At 52.7% G+C, this 18,483-nt stretch overlaps 1 protein-coding gene across 1 annotated transcript; it reads left to right on the forward strand.

Moving 5' to 3' along the window:
* Positions 1–608: 608 nt before the first annotated feature.
* On the forward strand, positions 609–17,743 carry ALKBH5 (alkB homolog 5, RNA demethylase). Its single transcript, XM_056503345.1, has 5 exons — positions 609–884; positions 1,055–1,874; positions 7,716–7,796; positions 11,919–12,074; positions 13,670–17,743. Exons 2-5 carry the CDS (start codon positions 1,153–1,155, stop codon positions 13,851–13,853), a joined length of 1,143 nt encoding a protein of 380 aa, XP_056359320.1. The 5' UTR covers positions 609–884; positions 1,055–1,152; the 3' UTR covers positions 13,854–17,743.
* Positions 17,744–18,483: the final 740 nt, after the last annotated feature.

An 18,483-nucleotide genomic window follows, 5' to 3' on the forward strand; every position in this document is an offset into this window, starting at 1 on the left:
CACCAACCCACTGTTGTTCTGGGGTTTTATACACGCCCGGGAGCCCGGCATGACTCGGTGTCTGTTGCTTTTGTGTTGCGCTCGCTGCTGCGGGGGGGATGCTGCCCTCCGTGTGTGATTCCACAGCAATCACTATGTACTTTCTATTCCTGTGCCTCAGTTTCCCCCATCCATCCCAGTGCCTCTTTCCCAACCTGGTGCCTCAGTTTCCCCCATCCATCCCAGTGCCTCTTTCCCAATCCTGGTGCCTCAGTTTCCCCTCTACCCCGCCCGTGCCTCAGTTTCCCTTCAGTCACTCCCGCCCGCCTGTCGCGCTCGTCCGCCAGGGGGCGCTGAAGCCGCGCTGGCGCCGCCACCTCCTGGCCTCTTCCTCCCAGCCGCCGCCAGGCGCGCGCGCTCCAACCGCCCAATCAGCCGCTGGCCCGCGGCGCTCGCGGCCGCCCCCCGGCCAATCAGAGCCGCGCGGGGCGGGGCGGGGCTGCCGCTCCCGGTTAACGGCGCCGGTGGGTGCGCGCGCGGGGGCGGGGCCGGACCGCGCGCTCTGTCCGTACGTATGCGAGAGGGGCGGGGCCGGGGGCGGTGGCGGCGCTTGCGCGGCGGGGCGGGGCGGGGCCGGGCCCGGGGCGGCCCCGCGGCGATCCGGGATGTCGGGCCGGCTCCTGGTGACGTAGCGGGAAGGGCCGCGCCAGACCCCCGCCCGCCTCTGTTCCCGCGGCACGGCACGGGACCCCCCGCACCTCCTCCGGTTGCCCCCCGCCATGGGTAGAGCCGCGGCGGTCGGAACGGCCAAAGCGTCCGGGGCCGCCACTGGGAATGTGCCAGGCCCTGCCGCCGCGTGAGCACCGGCACCGGCAGCGTTGTCCGCGCCCGCCCCGGGCCGAGCCGTGAGTGTGGCGTTCGCCGGGCCGCCGCTGCCCCGGGAGGGAGGGAGGGTGAGGGTGGGAGCTCTGCCCTCCGGGAGGGGGGTCCTATCTCCGGGGGGTGAAGGAGTCTGGCGCGGTACCGGGAGTGCCGCGCTCACCTCCCCGTCCTGCGGGGCTCTCTCTCCCGGCAGGGCGGCGGGTGCCATGAGCAGCAGCTGCGCGTCCCCCGCCGCCGCCCGCCGCCGCCTGCAGCGCCGGGATCGATAGAGGCGGGGGCTGCGGACGCGCCATGGCCGGCAGCGGCTACACGGACCTGCGGGAGAAGCTCAAGTCCATGATGCCCTACCGGGACGGCCACAAAGGCGGCGGCGGCGGCGGCCTCCCGCGGGAGCCCCCCGAACCCCCGTACGACCGCAAGCGGCGGCACCAGGAGGACTCCGGCTCCGAGCCCAGCGACTACGAGGAGCAGAAGGAGGAGGAGGAAGCTCGGAAAGTCAAGAGCGGCATCCGCCAGCTTCGCCTTTTCAGCGCCGAGGAGTGCGCCAAGATCGAGGCGCGCATCGAGGACGTGGTGTCCCGGGCGGAGAAGGGGCTCTACAAGGAGCACACGGTGGATCGGGCGCCGCTGCGGAACAAGTATTTTTTCGGGGAAGGATACACCTACGGGTCTCAGCTGCAGCGGCGGGGCCCCGGCCAGGAGCGCCTGTACCCGCGGGGGGAGGTGGACGCCATCCCCGAGTGGGTGCACGACCTGGTGATCAGGAAGCTGGTGGAGCACCGGGTGATCCCCGAGGGCTTTGTGAACAGTGCCGTCATCAACGACTACCAGCCGGGGGGCTGCATTGTCTCCCACGTGGACCCCATCCATATCTTTGAGAGGCCCATCGTCTCCGTGTCCTTCTTCAGCGACTCGGCGCTCTGCTTCGGGTGTAAATTCCAGTTCAAGCCCATCAGGGTGTCGGAGCCCGTCCTGTTCCTGCCCGTGAAGAGGGGGAGCGTCACGGTGCTCAGGTAAGTCGCCCGCGTTGCCGAGGGCCCGGTTGTGTAACGCGGATCACGAGGCGCACGGATGCGCGCCCCGACGGCGCCTCGGGCTCCGTCAGCCCCGGCTGAAAGGTTCGCTGTGCTGGAAGGGGTGCAGCGGGGATCTGGGGGGGTCCACTGTGGGTGTCCCTTCCACGGGCCTTGAGGTGAATGCTGGTGTGAGCGTGGCTAACCGCCGAGTTCCTGTAAACGGTTAAAATAACACGTTGTGACACAAAATGGATCCTTTGCCCAAGAGTGGTCAGAGCGGAGCAGCTGGTAAAGGACGGGACTCCTGGGTCTATTCTTAGCTCGGCCGGTGCCTCTGACCTGACCTTAATCGTGGAGAGGAGGTGTGAACGGCCTCGTCTTCCCAGTCCTGAGCTGGGAGCGCTGAACCCTCCCTGGCCGATGGCGATAGGGGGGCCGGAGCGCAGAGCCCCGCGTGATTGTCACTGGGAAGTGCAGCGGGTCACGGGCACAGGAAAGGACTCTGCGTGTGCTGAGGAAGAGCCCTGGAAGGTGGAATGACCTGCCCAAGGTCACGCACTTGGTCGGCAGCAAAGCTGGGGTTGGCACCGGGAAACTCTTCCTTGCTAATCCCACTGCCTCCCGGCACGGGCTGGGAGGGGGAGCAGACAGGTGAGGGGACAGGAAGGGCTGGAGTGCAGAGATCCTGCTGGTGTCCAGCTCGAAGCCTGGCCCCGGGGCTGCCAGTCCCTTGTGTCCCTGAAGGTCAGAGTGCTCCCTGCCAGGAGCAGGGATCACCAGGACTCTGCCAGCACTGCCACCAGCTGTATCCTCGTTCGGGGCTTTTTTTTCTTTTGGACTGGTGAAGGTCCAGGCCGGTTTTCCGGGCTCCCAGGCAGTAACACAATCCCTTGCTTTGGCTTGTAAATTGATCTCCGCAGGGTTCGGGAAGGAATTTTTCCCCCCACAAACACACGGCCTCCTTGACTTGGTGCATCAATAATAAATGCTGAGATCTTGCGTCGCTTTTATCTCGGGAAAGCTGCACAAACATTAACTAATCCTCGCTGTACCCCAGCATTAGGTAACTTGTGTGGATTAGCCAGGGACGAGGGAGGCTGCAGAGAGAGTCAGGAACAGCCCTGATGACATTTTCTGATTCTCTGGTGGTTTGACAGGGCTCGGGGGGCAGAGGTCAGGGTGATTTTGTGAAATGGGACCCAAGGGGACTCATCCTGCCCTGTGTCTTTTTACTGCAGAGCAAGTCCATCCCCAGGCATGGAGACTGCCGGGTGTGAGGCAGTTTTTCTGCTCCCTGACTTCTGTGAGATACCAGGAGGAAACTTTCTATCCTAATTTTCCTGCTGGTGATGTGAACCCCTCTGCTGTTTTTCCTCCTCAAGCCTGGATAAATAGTTGTCTCTGCTTTTGCAGCCAGAGGCCTTGTTTTTTAAGGACAGTTAGAGTTCTATCCTGCTTGGAATCATTCTGGCAGAACTGCTAATGCAGGGTCAGCCTCAAGTCTTGCAGTCAAAGCCTCTTGAAAACTCTGGAGGAGGATCTGCAGAGGAGGATGGTGGGAGGAAGGAAAGATGCTTTCTCTGCTCCAGGACCAGAGAATATTTTTTTTATTCCAGACCCTTGGGTCTTCCTTCAAAACTGCTGGGAAGAGGTTGCTGTGTGAACTGAGGTGTCTCCCAGGGGTGTTTGAGTTGTCCAGTGTCACTCAAATCATCAGTTTGTTAATGTGGCTGAAGTAATCGTACAAACCAAATGAAAATACCTTAGATATCTTTTCCCTCCAAATCCAAGAGCTGCTTTCTGACCCACCCACTGCAGCTTGATCAAGGTCAGATGTTCTGCCTTCCAGCAAATAATAGACTTTAAAACAGGGATTACTTCAAATTTGGTACAGCAGTTAGCAGGCACTTTACACTCACTTAAGAGAGATTCTGCCAAAGTGACTGTTCTGTGTTGATAGGATCCTGGCTGGAATGAATTCCTTGTCTCACAGCAGATCTCCAGGATCCTGGCTGGAATCAATTCCTTGCCTAACAGCACATCTCCTGGTCTCCCATCTAATCCCAGCAACCAGGAGGAGCAGGAGAGGTGCAAACTATGCTCAGAGGTGTGTCACCAAATCCAGCCCTTGGTCATGACTAAGTCAACTCCCCAAACTTGGCATTTTCTCCTCTGGGTAAACAGCTGCTGGAGGCAGTTTCCCTGGAGATGGGGAATGGGCACAGATAGAGGTGGCATGCCTGTAATGTCTGGGATTCAGATCCTGCTGGGTCACTGGCTGCTCCTGGCGTGCAGCCTTTCCTGGGAAGCCGCGCGTGTTTGGGGGCTGTGTGGAACTCACGAGGATCTAAAGGAAGCTCTAAAGCTTCCTCTCTTTGACCCCACAGCACTCTCAGGCTGGCCCCAGATTGCCCCTGTCCTGTTGGCACAGCTACCAACTCAGTAGGGATTTTGCAGAGGGGCTTTCCCTGTTTCCCTTGATTGACTTTGTTTGCCTGCCCTGAAGCAGGATGTGGTGTTTGCCAACACTGAACCTGCCTCGGACTCCTTGGAAAGTTTTCAGACATCAAATGACAGGTGAGATGGAACAAGATTCACGTGGCTGGGCTGTGCCCCTCTGCCAGAAGGCAAAGGCTGAGCCAGCCCATGAGCTGCTAATGAGCCCTTCCCTCTTCCAGCAAGGCCCTTTCTCCTCTCCTTTCATATCTGCACAGATTTGCTCTTGTAGGTTTTGAGATGTAGAGGATGACGTCCTCCAGTCCCCTCTTCTCCCATAGCCCTGGGAAGCAGGTGCTCCTGCAGGTTTGTCCCAGTGGCAGCCAGGCCAGGAGGAAGCATCAGCTCAGTGTGTGATGCTGGATCCCAGTCCTGTGACCCATCAGCTCTCTGGGGAGGGCTGCTGACCTCACCACGTTTGTGGGGTTTTCTTATTTTGAAAACAATTTGGTGAGCATCAATCAATAGAAGCAGTGGGGGGGGGGGGGAGATGAAGGAATTTGTGTGCTTTGAGAATGCTTGGGCTGGGAAGAAGTGGGGGGAGCAGGGGGTGTGTGTGGAGCCAGCGGGGATGGGGAGTTCCAGGTGGATCCTGCCCTGCAGCTGCTGTCATAGGAAGCAAATCTCAGCGCTGAAACTACCAGGTATGTTTTCTGAGCATTGGAAAGAATGCACCTGCAGCTGGAAGAAGGAAAGGCACAGGTAACAATTCCCAAATTCCAGAAGCTTGTGCCATAAGGGCTTCCCTCCCACAGCTGGAGAGTGCTCCAGGTCGTCTCCTGGCTGTTTGTAGTGGCAGGGGAACGCTGTGATGTGTGTCCCTCCTGTGCCTGATGGAAGCATAATCAGAGCAGGTTGGAGTCGCTGGAGGATGAACCTCCTTCCTTCCCAGCTGGAGGAATCTCTCTGCAGCTGTCTGCTCCAAAATAGCCTGATCCCTCAGAACAGGCTGGTGGTGCAGAGGAAGTTCCACGTGTGCCAGTGGTGATGAGGCAGAGATTTGTTCCAGCTTTTCTTGTTAGAGTCTGTAGAACTTCAAGGCTTCCTTTCTGGTGATGTTTGCACAAAAATGTCCACTTTTATCTCTGTGTGAATCAATTCTGGCTCGGCAGCAGGTCTTCCAGATGGAAAAAGAGACTCAGGGAAGAATTAGGAGTGTGAGGTTTGACAGGTTAGGTTGGGGTTTGGTTTTGGGGTAGTATGTGGGAAACATCAGCACTTCCCCATGTTCTTCTGGAAAATGCTCTGGGATGGAGATGACACACTTGAATGTTATAATGGGGAGGAATTTATGATTTTCCTTCACAGGTTACTTTGGGTTTGTTCTCTGGGCAAGAAATCTGTGGGTAGAGCCTTGATGTCATTATGGGTGTTTTTCTTCAGGGTCTACCCCTTCACCCATCCTCAGGGTGTGCAAGGCTGGGCAGTGGATGAGAAGTTCATGCTGGCACAAGGCAGCACAGGTATAACACAACCAAATAATCTTTTTCTTTCATTTCTCTGCCTGTGCAGAGGCACACCATCATGATATATGATATAGTGCAAACAGCTTTCCCACACCAGTTTGGCACTGGGGGCAGGCTGGTGTGTCCCCCTTAGAGCTTCAGACTGGAGTGGTGTGGCTGTTGTTTGATGTGCATCTGGAACCACAAACTTCCTGGTGCCACTCTGTGATCTGAAAAAGGGGATCCTGCCTAGGGAAGGAATGAAAAGGAGCATCCAGGCTGATACCTCATGATGGAGAGTGCAGCTCTGGAATCAGACCTTTCCCTGGTGTTCAGGGTGCTGCTGAGGATGCTGAGTTGAATGCTAACGTGGGTGATATTCATGAAATCACTGGAGCTTGACGCAGAGATTCCAGGAACATAATAGAGCATCATCACCAGCCCCTTGGCATTGCACTGGTGTGTTCTGCAGTGCCTGGAGCAGGTGGGGATGGACACCACCCCTGCTTTAACTGGTCAGCTCTTAGACTTTCAGCTCTCCTGGCAGAGCAGTAAATCTGTGTGTGAGGAGGTGTTTCTGGGTGAGTGGGTGGGTTATCTAACCAGATCAAGGAAACCCGGTCCTGTCCCCAGAGAAGCCTTGCGTGTGTGAGCTCTGTTCTCTGCTCAGGGTGTCCTGAATAACCTGCCAGCCCCTGACCCTGCCAGCAGTGGCACAGAAAAACCTTGTGGGGACACTGGTTCTGGTGACTTCTGCTTCAGGCTGGGTGTGCAGGCTTGAGCAGCCTTCACCCCAGTGCCTTCCGAGGTGTTGCTGCCCTTGTTGGGTGTTTCAGGAAGCTCTGGAGATGTTTAGCTGCTCTTTTCCCCATGCTGGACTCCAGCAGGCTCTCAGTGAGCTGACACTCTCCAAGCTGCAGGTAGAGGGCAGGCCCCACCGCTGGGAGCTGCTGGCTCACACCCTGGAGTGATGGGATGTGCTCCCAGCACGGTTTGTGTGTCAGGGCAGGTGTGGTGGCTGCTCTCCACAGACCCACTGTGATTTCCCCTGCTGTGCTGGGCACAGGAGTCCAGCTGGAAACAGAGGCAGCCATGAGGAAATGCTCCAGTGTGTTGTGGGAAGCTGGGGCTGTCCTTGGCCGTGGCTATTCTCCAGCCTGCTGAAAAATGTGGAGTATCTGGAGTCAAACACTCCTGCTGACAACAGCTACTGCTCGAGCCTGGGCTTTTCCTCAGCCCAGGGAGCTGTTTCACCCTGTTACAGGGAGGTTTCAGAGAAGTGCAGCTTGGTCTGCAGGTCTGAATTTGTAAGTTACCCCATGAGTACTGGGTATGGGCTGGTTTGTGGTGGCTGAGGATGTGCCATTTTATGAGGTTCTGTGCTCAGGGAAAGGGGGTGAGAGGCTCATCTCTTACCACAGCTGCATCCCTCTGACTAAAAAACCTCCTGGATCTGTTACATGTTTGGATCTGGGTGTGCTGCACATCTGAGCTGTGAGAGATGGCTTTTCTCTTACACATGTTTGGAGATGATGCTGTGGAGGAATGTACTCATTTTTTCCCCTGTTGCTTTCTAATTTCTTTATAAATTAATAGTCTGAATCTACATTTCTACATGTTTTATTTCACAGTGCTGGAGCAGGTGGCAGTTTCCTCTGGGATATGCTGAAAAATGGAGTAATGAAACCCCTTAAAACCCTCTGACTGTTCTCATTCTTTCTCTATATTTGTTCCTTCCTGTAAGTCTAGCTCCTGTGTGCCTGAGGGGTAATGTTTGGAGGAGGAATTCCTGGTGGAAGTTAGGAAATACTGGCCAAACTGAGTTGTTGAGGCTGGAAACCACTTTCTGCCTCTGCCTGGCATCTCCCTGACGGTGGCTTTTTGTTTCTGTTGTCAGTGGGTATGCGGCCGACGAAATCACACACTGCATTCGACCACAGGACATCAAGGAGAGGAGAGCTGTCATCATCCTCAGAAAGTAAGTGTTGAAGCCCTCCAGACAGCAAGATAAACGTGGATGTGAAGTCATGATAGTTAAACACTTGAAAACTGCCGTGCTTGTTAATTTGCTGGCTTGATTTACACCTTGATTAGGTGTCACTCTGTGAGCTCGTGTCTTGCTGTACCTGGCAGTGGAAGTGGCTGGAATCTGCTCCTGCAGGGTTCATCACTTCTTGGCTCTGTGCAGCAGCACTTCATTGTCACGTCAGGGATTGCAAGCCCTGCTGGTTCCCAGACTGGGTTTCCATGGCTCCAAACACCTGGGATATCAAACTTTCTTGTTTTGGGCTGTATATTTAGGTATCTGGTTATGTGATATCAACATGTGTGAGTTACCTGGATGGTCTTTTGGAGCTGAGGCTTGTGTTGAAGAATGTCCTGTGAAGCAGAGAAAGTTTTCTTGGTATCATGGCTTTTGTTTCCTGGGGTGAGAGGAAGACACTGGCTTTGGAGGGAAACATGTAGAGTTCAATGCTCCTTACAGAGCTTGTCCTTCGAGTCTGTGTTGGGAAGCAAGCTCCTTAAGCTGTTTTAGAAAGGAGCTTCCTGTTCCAAAAGAGCACACTTGATGGCATTTCATCAATCAGTGCTTGTTCTAAAGCTTTTAAGAAAATGGAGACAAACTAAACTAACCCCACCCCAAAGTCCCTTGGTAAAACCTTCTTTTCTGCCTAGAAAAGTCCTCTCTCCTCAGTTCCTTCTAGGAGACCCAAAAATGTGACTGCCACATATTGACCCCTGCTGACTGTGCCTTGGAAGGTGTTAGCAGTAATTCTGCTGTCAAGAAGCATCTTTGTAAATTAAAATACACAACTTTGAGTCCTGTAAACCCAGCCAAAACCGTGGGCATTGGTGTTGTGGCCCAGGCTGGCATAAGGCTCTCAGGCAAGCGGTCTGGATTCAGACTGGATGAGCTTTTGGATGGCTTAGTTGGTTTCAAAACAAGTCTGGCAACATTATGAGGATATGGCACAAAGCCAGTGGAGTGGAGTTGGACATCTGGTTAGAGAAACCCATGGAATGAAGGCAGGAAAAACTGCAGCCCTGAGGCATTAGCCAAGCAAAATCAGCCCAGACCCAGGGAGGCAGGATGAGATGTGGCAGGAGATAGAGTGGGATGAAAGGCAGGCTGTAGCCAAACCACCCCACAGCTGGGTATGGCCACGTGAGGTTTGGGGAGAGATAAGAACTTACAGCTGTTGTGTTCATGGTGTTGGAGCAGCCAGGGGAAAGCAGCACAAGTGCTGACAAGGAGGCATCTCCAAGTCTTGTAGCTGCTTTGGTTGGACATTGGGAAAGAGAAGCTGCCTGGTCTAGGTTGTGGAGCAATTCCCTGGAAAAGACAGACTCAGATAAATAAGCTACAGCTGCCCAAACTGGTGCAGATATTGAATGTCCCTGTTTAAACTGGCTCTGCTTCTTGCTTTCTCCAGCCTTGGTAAGCTGAGAGTGTTGGATTGTTTTAGTCAAGCCTGGTTGCTCTCAAAGTGCATCTGGGCAAGGAGGGACCTTAAACCTCACCTCATTCCAACTCCTGCCATGGGCAAGGACACCTTCTACTAGACCTGGTTGCCCAGAGCCCTGTTCAATCTGTGCTTCTATGGGCAGCCTGTGCCAGTGCTTCACTGCTCTCTGAGTAAAGGATTTCTTTCTAACATCTAATCTAAATCTTCCCTCTTTTCGTTTAAAACTCTTCCCTCTTGTCTTATGATCATCTCCCCATGTAAAAAGTTGCTCCCTGTGTTTTTTATAAGCCCCCTTAAAGTCCTGGGAGGAACAGTGATGTCTCCCAATTGTACCCAGCTGACCTGGTGGGTTCCTGCTGAAGGGACAGAGCCTGTACTCTGCTGGCTTTGTTTGTTCATCCATCCTGATTTTTAGGGCTTGATTTGCTTAATGTCAGAGCAGAAGTGTCTCTGCCCATCAGACAGGCCAGATAAAACCTGGATTTTTCTCTGGTAATTATTTCTGTGGTGAATCCTTGGCAATATTTGCCAGAGGCTGCGCTGTGATTGCTGCCAAATAGAGTTTATTAATTGCTGCTTATCTCTGGCCAGGGAGGCCACCTCCCTGTGTCCCCTGCGTGTCCCTGTGCCATGGATCATGGCACCAATGCCATTCCTGATCCCTGGATCCCCAGGATCATGCCACTTTGCCTGGAACAGGGTGTTGTGCAACCAGGAAAGCAGCTGCTTCCGCTGCTGGCCTGTGAGCACCAGAGGCTCAGGAGCAGCCAGCTGCTCATAAAACTCCTCTTCCTCTTTTTCATGGTGAGGATCAGCCCTGAGCTTTCCTGATCAGTTGGATCATCCCAGTTGGAGCTGGGATATTCAGCTCTGAATTCTGCCAGAGCCTGCTGGGTCACAGACATTTGAGCCTGGCTCTGCTCTTGCCTCTGCTCTGAGCGTGTTTTTGCTGACAGCAGCAGGAGAACCAAACTGTGGGAGCTGGAGGAGCAGTGGGGTTTTGCAGGATTCTCCAGAGCAGCGTGGTTACCAAGCAGGTCATAAACACTCCAGGACTCAGTGTTTGGTGTGTGTTGGATCACAGGGCTGCCGGGAGCCGGCGGGGTTTGGAAGTGCTTTGAGCCAGAGGAGGGGAGGAATGGTGCTCTCAATTTATGAGGTGCTGGGAGAGGTAATGTGGGAGGTGGGTGTAGAAATGAGACCTATTGAACCAGGTCTTGAAAGCAATTTTAGAGGCTTTTGCTGCCATTCTGCTTTCAGTCTCATAGAGTTTGTCTATTTAAGTTAGGTAGGTCCACTGTTCTCCATTTTGTCACTTCTCCCTGTACCTGGCCAGAGGGATCATGACTGGTGTTCCCTTGCCCTTGCAGTGTATTGGGGGTTGGTTTGTTTGGATTGCAGGCCCACAGTTGCTGTTGTATTTGGGAAGTATTTAAATCACCTCACTTGTCACTTGGTGTTCAGGCTGGACTGAATCCAGCCCTGGAGCTGAGAACAACTCAGGATGGCAGCGTGGACCAGCACAGGCTCCAGCCTGGCAGCTGCCTGTGGAAGTGTTCCTTGTTTCTGGCATGCTGGGCAAACTCAGGCTGCCATGTCCAGCTTTGCTTGTGCCAGGCTGGCATCACCCTGATTAGCTGAAGAGGCTCTCCCTGATGGCAGAGAGAAGCTTGGCAGCTGGATGTGCTTCCTAATGGAAGTTTAGATTGGGATTCTCCTGTGGAAACCTCCCTCAGTAGCTAAAAGTTCAGCACTGGAAAGCAAGTAGTGATTCTGCCCCTTCATTTTTCCTCCTCCACCTGTGCTACAGTCCTGTGACAGTTCTTTGGGATGAGCTGTGCTTGCTCTCCAGCACAGCTTGAGTGTGTGCAGAGCTGCTGGAAGGGATGTGGTGCAGCTTCTGTTTGCTACACCTCCTCCTGACTCGTACTTCAGCTCTTTGCAACTCTTAGTCAAGAGCTGAGGAACACCTGACCCCTGGAGATCCGTGGGCAGGAGGGAGTTTCCAGGTGGAAGCAGTTATTACTGTTGTAGGTGATGATGCTTTTGCAGGGTATCTTACACCCAGGTGGCTTAACTGGAGCTGTGAGTTATTGCCAAGTGATTTCATGGGATTTCACAGCTGCTCCAGCACCTCTGCTCCTTATCCCAGAGCTGGGGTTGCAGTGAGCCCAGCACCTCTTCATTCCCCTTATGACTGTGTGTCCCTGAGCCAAGGCAGGATAAAAAGGAATGGCTTCAAACTGACAGAGTATGTTTAAGTTAGGTATAAGGGAAAAAATACTTTCTTGTGAGGATGCTGAGACCTGGCACAGGTTGTCCAGAGAAGTTGTGGCTGCCCCATCATTGAAAGGCCAGAGTGGACAGGGCTTGGAGCAGTCTGGTCTCGTGGAAGGTTTTCTGCCTGTGGCAGGGGGTTGAAAATGAGATGATCTTCAAAGTCCCTTTCAACTCAAACCATTCTGTGATTCTCTGAGGCTTCTAGTACCACAAAGCTGCAGCTTGTTGTGCTGTGGAGTGTGGTGTTCCTGCCTCTCCTCCCGAGCTTTGTGTTTGGGGTGGAGGGGTTTGCTGTGACACTGGTGATTCTGTAGAAACTCCTTGCAAATTCTCTTCTCTTTAAATATTTGCAGAACAAGACTAGATGCACCTCGATTGGAAACAAAATCCCTGAGTAGCTCTGTGTTGCCACCAGGTTATAACTCTGACCGCCTGTCAGGAAGCAACCGGGACCAGATCCTGAAACCAAAGCGGTCCCATCGCAAAGCAGATCCTGATGCTGCCCACAGGTAGGATCATCTCTCCTAAGAGCAATGTTTGAGATGATGTCTGTGAATCACTGCATAGCTGAGGTCCCTAGACTCAGAACATAATTAAAACCATTCTGATTTGCACCTGCCAGGTGCTTTCTGCAATGCCCAGGTCTGTTTTATCAGAACGAGCTCTTTATGTGTTCCTCCCAGACTTGTGGAGGCTGAGCTCTGGCTGTAAGCAGCTTACATTGTTTATCCTGTGAGTGGCATAATGAAGAAGCAATAGATTTGGCTGGCTTTTGATAATGCAGTCGTTCAGAACAATAGTTTCCCTGCAGCTAATCATTTCTGACCTCTATTGCCAAGCAACCTGTGCAGCTGTGTTAAACTATATTATGAAAGCAGTCCTGGGAGGGAATGTGAGGGTTTGCTATCTGGGAAAGGTTAAGGACTTCTTGGGAAGCTTTTCAGGCCTGTTTTGATTCCAGAGCTGCATGTGTGTATTTTTGTGTGAGAAAACAGACTGAGTGGATGTTTAATCCTGACCTTCAGGGAAGCTCCTTGCTGAGGTTTCAGACAAGCTTGAGCTCTGCATCAAGGCTTCCCTTAAACACCTTGGTGTGAGCACACTGATGGCTGTGAGTGATAGCCAGTCTGCCAGCTGTCCTGCATATCCCAATTCCAAATCTTCCTGAAGATCCAGATGGCATTCTCTGCACAATGGGTACAACCCAAAAGTTGATTTGGTCGCAGGGCTTGGCTGCTGTGCGCTCCCAGCCCTGTTTGAACCTGTCCTGGACGGAGGAGGGTGGGGATGGTTTGTTTGTGAGCAGTGTTCATTCACCTGGACACAGGCTGGAAGGTGGATGAAGATCTGAGGCTGGGCTGCAGATGCAGCTTCCCTGGGAGCACGCAGAGGGCCGGTGTCCGATTAGAGGAGCGATCATGCAGGACAAATGTGCGCATCCATCAGAGCTGTTATTCAGCCTGATGTGACCTTATCAGGCTGTGGGGGATGGCTTGCATAGGCTCCTGCAGCAGATGGGTGTGAAAAACATGTTTTTCTCTTTCTCTGGCCTCAGAGACTCCAGTATAACAGGTAATTCTCAGAGATATCATGGTGGGATCTCTCAGGAACCACTTGGATAAAGTAAGTGGTGTGTGCAGCCCACCAACCCAGTCCTGCTAGAAAGTGATCAGAGGCAGCTCTGCAGAAATAACAATTGCACTGTGCTAACATTTGAGAGAACAAAGGATTTTGGAGCTGTGGTGTGATCCTGAACCATAAGGAGCTCAGCTCTGTGCTCTGAATTCTGCTGCAGTAGAGACAGACCCCTCTGCTCAAGGGATTTTTCTTGAGGCCACAAGCTGCAAGTTAAAAAAATAGAGGTGACTGGAAGTGTTCCTGGTGGATGTAAAGGCCAAAGCTTGCCTTGGGAAGGGAAAGAACTGGCCCATCATAGTAAAGTTCTCAGCTCCCCTTGGGAGGTGCAGCTTGGTGATCTGTTCCTGCTGTGCCAAGTACCCAGTGCTGGGAAAGCAGCAGGAAAACAGGCAGAGCTGTCACGGCAGGTAACATCCAGGAGGAACATCGTGGTGTGCTCTCACTGCTGTGCTCTGCCTCTCCACAGGCCACGGATCCTAGAAATGGATAAGGAGGAGAACAGGCGCTCAGTCCTCTTACCAAAACATAGGAGAAGGAGCAACTTCAGCTCTGAGAACTATTGGCGAAGGTCTTACGAGTACACAGAGGACTGTGACGAGGAGGAGGAGGATGGCAGCCCCGCCAGGAAAGTCAAAATGAGGCGGCACTGAGGATTGCACTTCCCAGGCTCATGGAGCTGATGAGATTGGCCTCCAGTCTGTGAAAACTTTCTCCTCCCTCTGGCTATCTTCCATCTCGCTTCAGTTTTGGTTTTTCCTTTCAGGCTGAAGAGTAAACAGGAAGGATTTGGTTTTATGAATGGAGGAATGCTGAGACATACGTGAGGATGGAACATGCCCAGTGCACATGGTGTCCTGAGTCATGGGTCAAATGGGCATCTCTCTCTTAGGAAGCAGATAAAGTTATGCCAGGTTGTCTGTTGGGATTTCTTTTGAAAACACCAAAAAGTTTAACTGTTTCAAGAATTGTATTTTGTTTTGGATTTTGGTTTTGTTTTTTCTTTTTTTTCCCTTTTTTTTTTTTTTTTTTTTGTTTTTTGTTTTGTTTTGTTTTTTCTTTTTTCTTTTTTTTTTTTGCTTTAACACTTTTCCTTTCCAAATGTTCTAAATATGATGTTTGACCCCAGGAACTGAAATTCCATGGTGGGCTCGTATTCCTTGTTTCCCCAAAGGGCTCCTTAGTCTTTTCTTACCTGGTGGTTGTTGGCTCTGTTTGAAGGGTGCCCTGCAGTAACTGGAAGTTTGAATCTTTGCAGACCCCTCTTGCTGCGATCGATTTCAAAGGGTTTAGGACATTTTTGTTGCACTTTAGTGTTTTAAATGCCGTAGGTTTCCTTTCCAGACCCTTTTCCCAAGCCAGCATGGGCTCGCAGCCCTGTGTCCCTGCGCTGCCCTCTCCAAGAAGAATGTACTAGAGCTCTGGTTTCTCAGTGCTGGTCTGACTGGGGCCGTGCTGTGGTTGAGGAGGAAGGAAACTGGCCCAGCATTGTCCTGAGATCCATATTGGAATCTCAGGGCTGCCAAGTGAGGGATCACACTGAGCACGTGCTGCTTCCCAGAGCTGGGGATAGCAAAGAGGAGTAGGAGATGCTGTGCTTGTGAGGGCTTGTGCCTTGGGACCCCTGAGAAGAGCCCTTCTCCACTGCCCCTTCCAGGTGGAGAGAGCTGAGTTGGTGCAGCATTCCTGGCACAGTGTCCCATCCCAAGGGACTGGCTGCACTCTGGTGGAGCAGGAACAGGAGCTGCTGTGGCCTTGGGGGAGCTGAGCAGCTCTGTCCCCTCCGAGGCTGGCTCTGGGAGCAGGGACTGCAGGGCTTGAGTTTGGCCCCAGTTCAGTGCATCCAGCACTGAAGTTGCCTGTTTTCTCCTGGCTTATTCCTGCCTGTGTTCCTGGGGTAGGGAGTTTCCTGGTTGCTCCAGGAAATGCTGAGAAGAATCAGGCATTCAGCCCTGTGGAGTTGTGTTAGAGTATCTGCCATCATCATCCTCTTCTCCCACCTGGTTTGCATTAGCTCAGACCAAAGCCTTGGTGTTTGAAAAGTTTGGGGCCCAACGCCATATTTAGAGCTGTACTTTAGAAGAAAACTTCCTCCAGTTGATTCTTTGAACCCAAGTGTTGGCAGTTGTAAGGAGTAGTCGTTTTTTTAACTTTTTACTGCTTTGCCCTCCCTCCAGTTGTAGTTTTTCTTAGTGTCGTGTCCCCCACACACTTCATGGTCTGCACGCTTGGCAATAAAAAGATGTAATATATTTTGAAACCTGTTTGCTGCTGTCTTGGGGGGGCTCCTGGTTTAAAGCAACCACCCAGGCATTGTTCCCTGCAGCACTGATCGAGGACATTTGCTGACATCTGGGTCCCACTGTCCTTTCCCTTCCCTGCTGATTTTTCACCTGGTGTTGGGGTTTTGCTTAGCTGGATCTTGTCACATGAGCTCAGTGGATGTTGCCATCACCTTCAGCACAGTGCAGGCCTGTGGGGGTGTTGGTGAAGTCCCCAGTTCCTGTCTCTGATGATCTGGTTTTCCTGGTGAGAGCCCCCACTGGCTCCGTGCTGAGGCACAACCTCTGAAGGAACGTGTCTTGTCAGTCCAGAGATCCAAACGTGTGTGCTTCTGCTGCTTGTAAAACCTTGAAAATGCTGTTTTCAGACCACACGTAGCATTTGAAGCGATGTTCCTCACCCTCCCAGCTTTCTGCTGTTAATCCAGGCCAGCTCTTGGCTACAAACCCCCTGTTTTGGAAAGCTTGGCATTCCCCTGATAGCAAAAGTGCACGCAGGGAGCAGAGATCCCTTCTCCTCCTGATGGCTTTGTCTTTCTGGATCCATCCCTGTGCCTGTCATGCTGCCAGGCTCTGCTGTGGGTGCAGACAGTGATAGAGGTCACTGCCAGAGGTCTCCCCTTCTGGCTCCTAGTTTTATCCCTGCCTCTCCAATATGGATGCTCTACCCTGGTGTCAACTCAAAATGAACCTGGAGCATCTAGCCTTTCCACAGCTGCTTCCCAGAGCAGGACTTTCATGGGATGAGGTATTGGCTCTGTCTCTGGACATCCTGAGGACCTCTAGCCTGGTCCCAGCCATCACCTCATCCCAGTCCTTGTGCAGGCTGTACGTGTGCCAGTTTCCTTTCCCAGCTTGTTCTGGTATTCCTGCATGTCCTGCTCAGGAGCTTTCCCCTCCTTCCCTCTTCCCATCTATGCAGTGGGTCAGAGCTGACAGCCATGGCTGGGGGGACAGGAGGAGCTCCTCTCCAGCCACGATCTGCTCTTGGTTTTTAACCTGGCTGCTTGGGGCTTGACACCTTGGAGAGGGAAAGGGAGCAGGATGCAGGTGGGCAGAACCTGCAGCATCCCTCAGGAGAGGAGTCCCCAGCGTGCAGGCAGGGCCATCTTCCCACTTGTACAGACATTTTCTATAGACACGGATGTATATGTGTAGATAACATGGTTTTTTAACTCTTTTGCACTGAACAACATCAGAGTGGAGACCTGGATTCGAAACTAGAAGACATTTTTCACACGGATCCAGAGATCTGGATCCTTCCTGTAACCTGTCTGGTTGAAACTGTGGCTCGGAATTCCTGGTTTTCTCTGCTGGGCTGCACACAGGCATCAGGTCAGGCTGGTGGCACGGGGCTGCTGCTGAGCAGGGAGTGGGGTGAGCTCCAGTTTGGAGGCAAAACTTCTCCCATCTGCCCCCAGGCCAGGCTCATGCACAGCCCTGACCCCGTTGGCTTTGTCGTGTGTCTGATCTGGTTGTGTGTGGTCCAACCTCTCCATCCACCCACAGCGTGTCCGTGCTCAGCCCCAAACCGGGAGCTACATCCAGTGTGACAATCCACGTGCCCAGACCAGGAGAACTGTCTTTCCTAAGGAAGGGGAAGGAAGGTGGGGTTCATCCCTGCTTTTCTGTAAAGAACAGGAGGAATTGGGGTTTTGTTACTGTTACCGTATCTCAAGAAGGGTCAGTGGTGGAATTATCCAAGCCCATGGATCAAAACAGCTGCCAGGCTTTGAGGAGGGCTGGGGGGGGCTGGGGTCTAGACCCCCACCAGCAGCAAAGAGTTTTTTACCTGCCAAAAGTGTTCCCTTTCCCTGTTGGGAGGAGAAACATTGGGCTGAGAAATGTCTCCGCTCCTTCCCCTGCCCACACTTAGAAGTTCTGGCTGACTTTAATTTTTGTTTTTTAAAAGATTCTAATTTTTTTTTTTTTTTTTTTGTTACCAATAAAAATAAAAATAAAAAAAAATAAAAAAGAAAGTGGCAATATTTTTTTCTGTAAGCTTTTCCTAGGAAAAAGCGTGGTTTGTAACAAAGTTGTACAGTTCTGAAGTTTGAGATACGAGAAGTACTGTGTGAAACGCTGTAAATGGGGCAGAGATTATTTTATGTACAGTCTGATGTGGGGGGAATCTTTTAATTCTGGTTGATTCTTAGGAAGAATTTGGTTCTTCACTGTCAGGGTTTGGAATTTCATGGTTTCATTATTATTTTTTTTCTTGTATAGATTGCTGCATTAATTAAATAAAAGCAGAAAGCATCGCTTGGCCTGGCTGTGTGGTGGTTCTGGGGGCCAGGATGTGCCTCGATTCCCCCTGGCAGGAGTGAGGTGGTTGGGAGCAGGGAACTGGTTCTAAATAAAGGGATTCACCAGCTCCCTGGGGACAGGGTGGCCAAATGTGGTGGCTGTGCTTCCTGAGCTGTCCTAGAAAGTAGGGACAGGGATCTCTGTGCTTCAGCCTCATCCCTCATCCTCCTTGTGCTTCCCTCCTGCAGGAGGGAGATGGTGGGATGGGTGTGAGGTGTCAGAGAGGGGATGGATGCGGTCTGCTGGTCTTCCTCCTCCTCCTCTGTTCTTTCCTTCCTGCTCTTCTCCCTTCTCTCTCCTATCCTCATCCTCTTCTCCATCTCTTCTCCCTCTTGTTTCTCCTCTTCATGCCTCTTTATCTGTTATTCCCTTTCTTTGCCTCTCCTCTCTTTTTCACTACCTCCTTCTTTCTCCCCTTGCTTCTCCTCCTTCCTCCTTCTCTGCCTCATCTGGCTCCAGCCTCCCCACCCTCATTCCCCGGGGCTGTGCCTGCAGTTCAGGCCCCTCCATCCATCCCGGAGCCCCCAGCCCATCAGCCCATCACCGGGCCGTCGTTCCCCGCTCGCCCCCGGGCAGTTTTCCGCCCCGAACTCCGGCGTCACCCCTGTGCCGCATCTCCGCAGGCCGGGGTTAGTCAGCAGGGAGGGGAAGCCGTGCCCTGCCCGGGGTGACTCACCCCAAAACTGGGTGCAGG

Source organism: Oenanthe melanoleuca, chromosome 14 (genome assembly GCF_029582105.1).
Source record: "Oenanthe melanoleuca isolate GR-GAL-2019-014 chromosome 14, OMel1.0, whole genome shotgun sequence".
Lineage (NCBI taxonomy): Eukaryota > Metazoa > Chordata > Aves > Passeriformes > Muscicapidae > Oenanthe > Oenanthe melanoleuca.

Coding starts and splice junctions, on each gene's coding strand:
- ALKBH5 (XM_056503345.1), top strand. CDS start 1,153: ATGGCCGGCAGCGGCTACACGGACCTGCGGGAGAAGCTCAAGTCCATG. Junction 1,875..7,715: donor GGGAGCGTCACGGTGCTCAG/GTAAGTCGCCCG, acceptor TTCTGTTGTCAG/TGGGTATGCGGCCGACGAAA. Junction 12,075..13,669: donor GATCCTGATGCTGCCCACAG/GTAGGATCATCT, acceptor GCCTCTCCACAG/GCCACGGATCCTAGAAATGG.